The sequence below is a fragment of the Sabethes cyaneus genome, chromosome 3 (genome assembly GCF_943734655.1).
Source record: "Sabethes cyaneus chromosome 3, idSabCyanKW18_F2, whole genome shotgun sequence".
NCBI lineage: Eukaryota > Metazoa > Arthropoda > Insecta > Diptera > Culicidae > Sabethes > Sabethes cyaneus.
Window position 1 is genome coordinate 102,916,118 of NC_071355.1, and position 11,563 is coordinate 102,927,680.

General features: G+C 39.7%; 1 protein-coding gene across 1 annotated transcript; it reads left to right on the forward strand.

Moving 5' to 3' along the window:
• Window positions 1-7,185: 7,185 nt before the first annotated feature.
• On the forward strand, window positions 7,186-8,034 carry LOC128739957 (uncharacterized). Its single transcript, XM_053835461.1, has one exon. The coding sequence runs from the start codon at window positions 7,186-7,188 to the stop codon at window positions 8,032-8,034; it is 849 nt and encodes a 282-aa protein (XP_053691436.1).
• The last annotated feature ends 3,529 nt before the right edge of the window (window positions 8,035-11,563 follow it).

Consider the following 11,563-nt stretch of genomic DNA (forward strand, 5'->3'; position numbering starts at 1 on the left):
TTTCGGGTAAATTTTCCGCTACCCGACCATCTCTAGTGTTCGGTTAAAATATGACTCTGCATGAATACGCATGCTTGCCGTTTCATTAGAAGTGTAGTGAAAAGATGTGCTGTTAATAAAATAGGATTGAATTGGTGAAATCCCTTCAACGTGGGGAACCATGGGTAATAAAAACAATCTTTAATTTCAGTAAGGTAGCAGGAAAGCAATAGTTTGTGTTCTTGATTTTGTTAAATTGTTTTCAAATGTACAATCTTTTGAGAATTGAACGTATGCAATGTTACTACCTACTTTGATAAATGTTACATACAACGCATGTAGCATTTATATACAGTAGAGATTTGTATAACGCGGATTTGTAGAACGCGGATTTCTATAGCGCGGGTACCACGATATTTCTATAACGCGGTTTTCCGCGTATAACAAATACACGTAGCATATGGATATTGAGTTAATAAACTCGAATTTTGAGCGATTTTGAACGGATACGACCATGGTGTCTTTTAAGAAGTTGTAGAGCATATAACAGTTGACTCTCTAAGTGATATACGGAAACCACAAAGTTACGGGTTGGCCTGCTGGTGGTTCCGGAATATTCGTTGAAATTTTCGTATTGGTAAAGTTGGTTAAAATTGGTAAAATATTTTTGAAGTAACTAAGGTCGGGTAATTGGTAAAAAAAAGTAATAAATAAGTGACCTTAGGAAGCCGTAAGGTGGTCTTCCGGAAAATTCAGAATATATCGTGAATATTTTGAGTGTAATTTGACTATAGTTTAGTTTACTAGAAGTATATTTCGACTATTTGTGACTCAATTTGGCCATTGGATGGTTCACCGGGAGAAAATTCAAACCTTGCCTAAAATTGGTCACTGGAAATGCAAATGTTTTTAATTTGTAACAGTTCAAAATGAAATGGAATATCAGCAATCCTCAACTAAATAGGCCGCTCACGACTCGACATGGCCGCTAAAACGTTCACTGGAAAATTAGGATTTGCCGTCAAAGTGTACAATAAGTGAAAATTCATGTTGAAGTCTGCGCTACAATTTGAAAAAGTTTTGAAATAAAACATTTCGGATTCAGAAACAGAAATGATGTAAATACTGCAAATGTTCGCTGACAAATAAACGAGGTTATTTCGCAAGTTTGTTGAAATTACCAATTTCGCTAGTGTAATTTGATAGATGTGGTATAGTAAACTGAACTACCGGTAACATTTACTATACTTACAAATCAAATAGCAAATATATCAACTTTTGTATAAGCTCTTTACCAGGTATTGCGCTCTTTTTGGAAAAATTTTAACAGAAGTCTATCCATCGTACTTAGCCATGGCCATTCCGTAATCCGCGTTGAAGGGATCTAATATTTTTATGGGTTTTGCCTGAGAAAAAGTGAGAGAAAAGTATTATTGCTTTTGTTTTCACCTTTTCCTGGACAATTCAGAATGGAGCTTCGTGTAAGAGCGAACAGGCTACGAAAACTTTGTTGCCTTCGTCAACGTGATAAGCAGTTCGATGCCCTTAATCATCAATTTTAATCATTTAATGTCGGATCTTTCGATGCATTTTATAGTGGCCAGGTTGAGTCACAAACCGCTGAATTTATATTACTATTTCACAATGTTCAATTCGAGGTTGAATGAACATAATTCCGAACTCAAAGAACAATTTTCGCTTGATGACCACTTTTACGGATGTTCCGGATTTGGTCCGGATCCGGATGGCTTCTCAATAGCACGGATTGTTTACTTTACTTATATTACGCCAAATAATAAGCCATAGGGACTTCAAAAAGAATTTTGAAGCTATGAGAAGACTTCACAGAAATGAAAATTTAACGGATGTTTCGGAAGCTCTGGAAGACCAAGAGGGGATTTTTTTCTGTCTCACCAAGCACCTGTAAGATGGAAAAATATATACTTGACATTTCTCTTAAAGAAACCATGGTCGTGTTGATTCAAAATTTCGTGAAATTCGGGTATAACCCCAATTAACTCAATTTCCATATGCTACGTGTACTTGTATAACGCGCTTCATATAACGCGGTCCCAATTACCCGCGTTATACAAATATCGACTGTATGTTGCATATAGTTGTTTATATGAAGAATCAAATGATTACAAGCATGAATACATGCTACTATCACTACAAAGAGACTTATGTAGCCCTGCGTCACCTATATATGCGGTCGTATCTTGTACACAACCCTTCTGATTTTTGGGTAAGGAGTAGAAAGGAAGGGGGGTAATAGGTAGCTACGCTTAACAAGTTGTCGTTGTGACTCCTATCTTTTGTCCAATGCTGGAAGGTGCATGGGTCGAACCAAGCTATAATCAGAGATTATAACCGGATTTGAACCCACAACACCTGCCAGGGCATGTGGCTCGCTGGTACCCGTGTACCTTTGAACCATAGAGGCGCTGAACAACCCCCTTATTAATGTAGCGACTTATCTGGTTTTTGGGTTATTTTTAGACACACAGATTGTGCCTCTTCCTCCGTCAACTGTAGAAACCACCGACCGAGAAGTTTTAATCTAACTTGTTTTTACTTTCAGGACGACGACACTATGCAGGCCCTTACGACTACATGTGAGTGAGAATTTTAATCATTGCTAGTAATGGCACCAGTTTGTTACAAAATTAACTATTTTTACGTTTCTCTTCTTATACGAGCGAAATATTACTTGATACATAAGAAAATAATTTTGGCCAGCTTTTTGCCCTAGTTACTCCTCTGTGCGCCGACTAAAATGTCGTCCACGTAACCGATAGTACATTCGAGTCCACCTAGCAATGTACCCATTAACTGTGGGAACGAACCTGGTGCTGATTTGATGCCCTCTGCTTTCATAATATGTCCCAGGTATTTGGTTTCCTTCATTCCGAAATTGCATGTATCTAAGGACTGTATCGAAAAGTCTTTAGCAACATCTATCCGTGAATAAAAATGAAATACGATTATTATTCCAATTTGTGTTTTCGGTTTATTGAAGATCAGTACGACTTGAAACAATAGTATGGCTTGCATTAGTCAAAATATTAGGTTCTAAAGAATGAGCGCACTTTTGATGAAATGCCTTTCAGCAAATTCTGCACACTTGCTTATTTGTATGTCCCTGGCGCAGCTGTCCAATTTTTCTTGAATTCCTTCATGCTTTGGGAAACTGTTACTTCCCTCCTGTTCCTTCACAATCGACCAGTAACGTTCAATTGGTTCGGAGCTCTGGACAATTTGGTGGATTGATGTTTTTCTCGACGAATTCGATATTATTGTCTAAAAGGTATTGTAGTACAGACCTAGCGCAATGTGCAGATACTAAATTCGGCCAAAAGAGACAGGGAGATTGATGCTGTTTATAGAAGGGCCACACTCTTTTTTCCAAGTATTCATCTTTGTAAATTTGAGCATTTATTGCACCTTTTGTGAAGAAAATACGTGAACGTAGACCACAAGTACAAATAACTTGCCATATTCTAGTTCTGTTCAATTTTTTCCAGCGCAATCGTACTGTCGGTATCGTCCACCTCCTCTTTCGCTTATTTCGTGTAGAATGTTGGCCCTGGAAGCGCTCTTGAATCTTGTTTGGCGTAAGTTTCGTCGTCCATAAAGATGCACTTGTTGCTGTTGCCCAATATCCGTTTATAGTTTCCGTGGCCTTGTTTTGGCTCGAGATTATTGCTCTCTGGATTTCTTAGGCACCTTACGCTTATTGTGTATCTTTAAGGAGTTCCTGACCTTGCTTCTCTGAATCATCCCAATGCTTGTTTCAAAGCAGTATAGCTAAATCACGCGTTGATACCGATCGGCGTCATTTGATATGAGTTACTACTACAGAATCCACCAGGGGTTAACTGGAACTAGGTTTTCTTCCGGACTTAGACAGATCCTTCAAGGAGCACTCTTTTCCATATATATCGACATATTTTTCACGCCTGCTGTGGTGCACTTTAAACCGTTTTGCGGTTTGGTTGAAGGTAACACCCTTTTAAGTGCACCAAGTGTGCAGAATTTTATTTCTGGTTTCAAGATCAATCCGAAGCATAGCGAAAAACAAAAAAGTAATCGAAACAAATCGATTACACAACTTTCTTTAGATATGTACAAAAACTTTTGCTTGCACGAACATAAAAATAACTTCACCCATTTTTTGAGTAATATCATTTTAAAAGTTTCTAAATACTTTTCGATACAGTCCTTATACGAACTGTGCAGCCATACTCCTGCAATCGCTCTGGCGCTGATTTGATGCCAAGCAACGACCTGGTACACTTTTTGAGGATCCCTAGGCTTTGCAAGGGATCTAGTTCTTGCTCCACTACACTTTCCATACTGTAAGTGACCGGATGTTTGGGTCTGAAGACAGGCTTGGGAGTGCCTTTAAACACAAGTTAAACTGGCGTTTTGTTACAGAGGCCCATCTTGGTCTTAAACACTGCAGGAAAACGAGATTGCAGCGTAGACACTATGAGAGATTGTAAGCTGTTGACACGGTTGCAGTAGGATGCGCTCGGCCGGTTCCATAACCCGAACAAATCCTTCCAATCTATGCCCAAGATGTCTAGCTGTACGTTGGGGCTGGCGGCAAAGCATTTACCCTTTTGTGATATGCCGTTAAGGGACATGTCGAAGTGAAGCTCTGCCGTCAGTTGAAGCGGATCCGCTGATGCTGTTTTGGTACCGCAAACAGTTGCTGCCGCCTTCGGTCGACCAAGCTTCACCCACGATCGGTGTGAAATGATCGTTATATCGGAACCGGTATCCAGTTGCAGGCGTAACGGAATGTTGTTAACCTGTAGATGGACAAATTTCCGCCCTTGGCTGATTTTCTAGACGGTAAGTGTTTTTGTTTATGACGTTCGCTTCTTTTATTTGTAGTCCCTGTTGCTAGGAGGTTCTTCCGAATGCTTGGATGACGAAAAACATTTACAGTACCCTTCCTTTTGCCCTTGCTTTCCACTGATGACATTTGTGTGTACGAAAACGACAATCTTTATGATAATGCATTCCTCCACATGCTCAGCAGGGTGTCCTTGGCTGCTCGCTGCTCCTGACTGGTACTGCTGCCAGCCAAACTTAGTGTGTAACGTTTCGGCCTGAATCGGGTGGTATGCGTGACTGCATTCACTACGGACGATGAATTTTCGACGAGTACTGTAGCCTGTTTAAGGTTCATTATAAGCTGCCCATAACAAGAGCAGGCCATCAGCAGGCCATAACAAGATTATATCCGTTTTATAACACATTGTGTTATTTTTAACATATTATGCTACAACTACAATTACGTAGTCGTGCTAACGTAAGAACTAGAATGACTCTTAAATACCTTTGGACATTTTGCTTTTTGTTCTTACAAAGTATAAAAATTACCTTCGTGCCGACCGGTTTCGGGTAAGTTGTTACCCATCTACGGGGCCGAGTCCAAATAATTATGTTGATGAGAGCAGCTACAGACTTAACTTTGTTAAGCCGAAGAGCGGCGATACTATTGGAGCATCATCCTCGTTCATCAGTGGCCGCTCAGCTGTGAGGATGTGTAATGACTCCCACGCATTCAAATGTTTTTGAATTCACATTCAAAAGTTTAGCACTATTCCAGTTTATCGCACGTTCACTGTTAATAGCATATATTGCCACACTGGAGTCATTAGTACGTTTATTTTCGGTTGCTGCTTTATGTTCTTTCACTCGGACTTTAATTTTTCGACGAGTTTGGCCAATATATATCGCCGGGCAATCTTGACACTCGATTTGATAAATTCCCGATTTTTCTTCAGTGGGGATTTGTTACAAATCGAAAATAAACTAATTAGGAAGCAAATTCAAGTTTGTAACAGATTCAGATACAAGTAGCACATTGAGTTATGAATGAGCTTTATAAATAAGAATGACACATTTCGCTTTAATAACAAAATATGTTACTTGCAAATTACTTTTATAACAAAACATGTTACTTGCAAAATTTATTTTACCATCATCATTTTAAAAGTATATAATACGTCATTTCACAGTTACTCATACTTGCTACCTAATATATCTTTATTAGCTGTGTTATTTTTCGAATATCTTGAAATGTTGACAATTAACCTTTAACACAATGTGTTACAATTAAGATAAAATCATTACATGGTTTGTTATGAATCAGGTATTAATTAGAGGGAGTTTAGTTATAATTTTTGAAATTTTAACCACTTACGGAGGCTAATATATATTATAACGGTTGTTATAATATGATCAAATATATCAAATTCATAACAACTATTGTTAGAAAAGTTGATAACAAAATAACAAGATCTGTTATAATTTTGTTAGGTCCTCCTGATCGGGTGTTGCATTGTTCAACCACTTGCTGGAGGGTCAAATCAGCTGCATCATTCAGCTTATTGATGAGTCGCATCCGGATTTCACTGTCCATCCGGTGCCAGTTTCGGGGGACATTTTTGGATTTTGAGATAATTCACCATGCGGCACCTCAAATCACATCACGTTGATAAAATAACAATGATGGAAGTACAATGGGGCATCAGTCACATATAATCCGATACCCGGTATTTATAATGAACCGTAAAACGGGGTAACTCGGTGCAGATGAATTACTCTGCAATCCAAAAATGCCCCCAAAAACCGGATACGGGATAGTCCGGAACCGATAGTGAAATGGTAATTTTGACTCCAAAATGTTTCCTTTGTATCTCCATTAGTGTTATTTTATCAAGCCAATGTGATTTGATGTGCCGCATGATGAATTATTCTATCCAAAAATGTTCTCATAAACCGTGCATCCGGAACCGATGATGAAATGGCCATTTCATTGGCGGCACTAGGGGGGAGGGCTATGGGGACTAAGCCGCCCCTCCCTGGGAGAGATTTAACCCCCCCTAGAAAAAGGGACCTGGGCGGTCAAATTAAATGGTCGAAAAAAAGGCCGGGGGCCATAGCCCCCCCTAGAAATGAGCGCTAGTTCCGCCAATGGGCCATTTGTCTTCAAATTGTCCTCAAACCTCTTGTAATTGTCTTATTTGATCAAGGCGTTGTGATGTAATTCTTTATTATACTTTCAATAGTTATCAAGCTGACGTAATTTGCTACTTATACATAACAATTTGGCGACGAGGATAGCGAAAATTATGGACCATTCTTTTGCATCGATTCCTTCGTTGGGATCTAACCTCAAACGCCGGAATGGATGATGCAATTCCTGCTGTTGCCGCTGGTGTTCCCGCTGCTATTCCGGTTGCTTTTTCTTTCGAACCGTTCAACGCAGCTACTGCCAAATTCGATCGCTGGTTGAAACGATTGGATATTTCGTTCCGAATTTTCAAGGTCAGTGTGGAGGATAAGCGCGATTACTTACTGCACTACATGGGAAGTGCAACGTATGACGTTCTATGCAACAAATTGAAGAACGACCCCCCGCACACGAAAACGTATGAGGAGATAGTGGCATTGCTGAAAACGCATTTCAGTCCAGCTCCACTGGAAATTCTCGAAAACGTTAAATTCAACAGCCGGAAGCAAAAGGACAATGAATCGTTGAGTGATTACATCATGAATTTGGAAAAGATGGCCCAAACCTGCAACTTCGGGGCGCATCTGGATTCAGCTCTTCGTAATCAATTTGTGTTCGGAATCCAAAAGCAAGAAATTCAATCACGGCTATTGGAAGTGCGTAACCTGACATTGGCAAGAGCAAAAGAAATTGCATTCGGCATGGAGATGTCACTTCGGGGTACCGATGAAATGCACGGTGCCGTTTCACAGCCTCAAGTACAGCACATTGAACACGGGAAGAAGAAGAAAAAGAAAATGTTTCGACCACCAACGGAAAAACAAGGCAACACTTCAAATTCGTCAGGACCAAGTTGCTACAGGTGTGGTGACAGGAATCATTTCGCGAACAAATGCAAGCATCAAAACACTACGTGCAACCATTGCAGAAAGAAGGGGCATCTTGAAAAAGTATGCCAGTCGAAAATAAATGCTAAGAAGGAAAAAAGGATGCACATCACATCGAGGACCTGCCTATCGTGAAAGACATTTTCCATCTGCGGAGCATGCGTGGATCGACTGACAAATTTTTGTTGGATCTTCCGGTTAATGGGAAGAAGTTGACCTTCGAGGTGGATACTGGATCACCCGTTTCCCTCATCAGTGTGACGGACAAAAGACGTCATTTTTCGAACTTGAGCGTTCACCCAACGAGTGCTAAGCTGGTGAGTTATTGCGATACAGATATTAACGTTTTAGGTAAGATATTTGTAAATGTTTCAAATGGTGATGAGTTCACGTTGCCCTTACACGTCGCGGAGTCGAACAGATACCCATTGATCGGTCGTGATTGGTTAATTGAATTGGATATAGATTTCAATCGCGTTTTCAAACCCGGTAATCATTCAGTTTCACATACAGAAAATTTTCAACCGTCGACTTTTAGTGCTTTGAAGGATCTACTGGGCAAATACCATCGAGTGTTTGGAGAAGATGTGGGTAAAATAACTGGGGTTCAAGCTTCTTTGACTTTGCGTATCGATTCGCAACCAGTGTATATAAAGGCTAGGTCAGTAGCATTTTCCGTACGTAGTGCCGTCGATAGAGAGATCGACAAATTCGTCAAAGAAGGTATCTGGGAGAAGGTAGATCACTCCGTGTGGGCCACTCCGGTTGTTCCAGTTAGGAAAACGGGTGGTAAGGTAAGATTATGCGGAGACTACAAGATCACCGTCAATTCTCATTTACTGATAGATGATCATCCACTCCCCACAGTAGATGAATTATTTGCTACCGTCACTGGGGGAGAAAAGTTCTCAAAAATCGATTTGCAGTGGTTGGAGAATTCGCGAAAAAGTGATCATTTGAATCGATGAACATCCCTCATGAACAGACACTATTCGCCTGCCTCGCCGATAATGCGCGCATCAGCTTTGAATTTTATCACGAACAGAACCTCAATGTGAACATCAGAATTCATTCAAAAATTGAATATTGAACATTGAGTGTATTCGATTTATCGGATATCGAATGCCCGGGGACGCCGGAAAGTATTCAAAATAATATTACCACGAAAAGGGAATAGTTTAAAGTAGTGTTAGTGGCTTTACAAGCAGCAGAAGACGGTAAATCGCACTTTTGCGTTGATCACGATATTCGTATATTCAGCGATGCTACAAAGCGTGAGTGTATATTGCTCATTGTTATAGGCGAATTGAACCACTCGCGTAGCTGTTTTATCATGATAAAAACCGTTTGCCGATGCTCGGCGTATCTATTCATTTTGCGAGTTTTCCAACCTCTGTCGATTTGTCACAAGCTTACTTACAGTTGGAAGTTCGGCCTGAGCATAGAGATCTTCTAACATTGAGTACACATCGCGGACTTTTTCGCCCGACCCGGCTGATGTATGGGGTGGCTTCGGCGCCTGCCATATTTCAGCGGCTCATGGAACGGATTTTCCAGGGCATACCTGGCGTTACAGTATTTATCGACGATATTCGTGTTACGGGTCCCGATGATGTAACTCACCTTCAACGCTTGGAGGAAGTGTTAAAACGTTTAGACTTGCATGGCATGCGAGTCAACCGTAACAAATGTGACTTCTTTTCCGATAAAATAGATTATTGCGGTTATATGGTGGATAAATTTGGAGTACATAAGCTTAGTAAGAAAATAAATGCTATTCAAGACATGCCGCTTCCAAAAGATAAGGAACAAATTCGTTCGTTCGTAGGGCTGGTTAGCTACTACGGAAGATTTTTTCCAAATCGAAGTACAATACTTTATCCTTTGAACAATCTTTTAAAAGACGATGTTCCATTTGTATGGAGCAAGGAATGCGAAAATTTTTTAATGTGGTCAAAAGGGAAATGCAGTCGGATAGGTTCTTAGTGCACTATGACTCGGAGTTGCCAATAGTTTTGGCAACGGATGCTTCACCCTACGGTGTGAGTGCGGTTCTCAGTCATCAATATCCAGACGGAACTGAGAGACCTTTACAGTATGCTTCACACACTTTGAATAGGACACAGCAAAAATATTCGCAAATAGATATATATTATTATATTTGGCATCCGTACAATCCGGACAATTGTATGGTGCCTACCGCTTACAATTATCGACAGTATGCTTAGATTCAACATCCCGGTACAATATGTATGTACCGCACAATTACAATTTTGCTTTAATTTCACCTAAAATTGTTCAGATAATTGAGTTTACACTTAGTTCTATCCAAAAATATATATCTTTGCTGTCTCGGAGCTTCCCATGCATCCCAACAAGGTATGACACTAACCGCATTGCTTGCTTACTTGCTGACGAGTGATTTTTCTCTGTAACCCTTCTCTTTTAGTTATTCTTGCATAAGGGTTGTTGACGTCATACCTTGTTGGGGTGCATGGAAAGCTCCGAGGCAGCAAAGATATATATTTTTGGATATAACTAAGTGTAAACTCAATTATCTGAACAATTTTAGGTGAAATTAAAGCAAAATTGTAATTGTGTGGTACATACATATTGTACCGGGATGTTGAATCTAAACATACTGTCGATAATTGTAAGCGGTAGGCACCATACAAATGTCCTAGCACTATCGAAACATCAGCATTCAGTCTAGAGTTGCACCCTTTGAACATCTTTTTAGATAATTTCATTTCTAAATGAGAAATCATTCGATTTCTTATCACAATGACTTAAACCGAGCTCTTGTAAAAAAATGGTCAGCAATTCACAGAGGGATATTTGAAAAATTGTTAATTTTATCCCAAACAGATTAAAACAGGCCATCAAGAATGTAAATGGTCCTACAAGGTAGTAGTTGAGCGAGAAAGGACATTTGTTTCAACTAATAGTTAACTGTCCGAATACTTTTTTGGTTGCGTTTTTGAGCAATTCAAACTATATGTATCCTATCTTCAAAACGGAAAGCTTTTCCCCGAATTTTTGTTGTGCATCTAAATATGCTTTAGTTAAACATTGTTTTAAAAATATGTGTTACCATTCTTCGCAAAAATACTGTGCAAAATTACTTAAAGAAAATTTGATGCGCTGTTGTCCGAATACTTTTTTGGTTGACTGTACTTGGTGACACTGAAAACATTGTTTACAAACAAGTTTTGTCTTGAAGTGAGATGAAAGGAATGACAGGTTTGTTCCTGTTGTATCCATGGAAGAAACACTGTTGCACCTTTTACTTTTTTTTATTATGAACTGAACGAATAAATAAACAAAAAGCTGTGTTTAGAAAAGTACAATAACAAAACTATTTATTTCATATGGGTGGGGTGGCCATTGGTAAAAGCGGAAAGTGCAAATAGGAAAAATGGTTTTGTTTTTCTTTCTTTATAGGGTTTTATAGGGATTTCCGTAAAGAAAACACATGTGCAGGTGGCCGGGTAGACAAAAGAGGGGGAACTCACAAATGGGGAGGAACGTCCGAAAGAGGAACAAACGTATTTTTGCATTATAAGTAGGGTTGCCAAGTGGCCGGTTTTTGGCCGGCCCGACCGGTTTTTCACTTGCAAAGCCGGTGACCGGTCAATCCGGCAAAAAGGCCGGTTTTCCGACA

Coding starts and splice junctions, on each gene's coding strand:
- LOC128739957 (XM_053835461.1), top strand. CDS start 7,186: ATGGATGATGCAATTCCTGCTGTTGCCGCTGGTGTTCCCGCTGCTATT.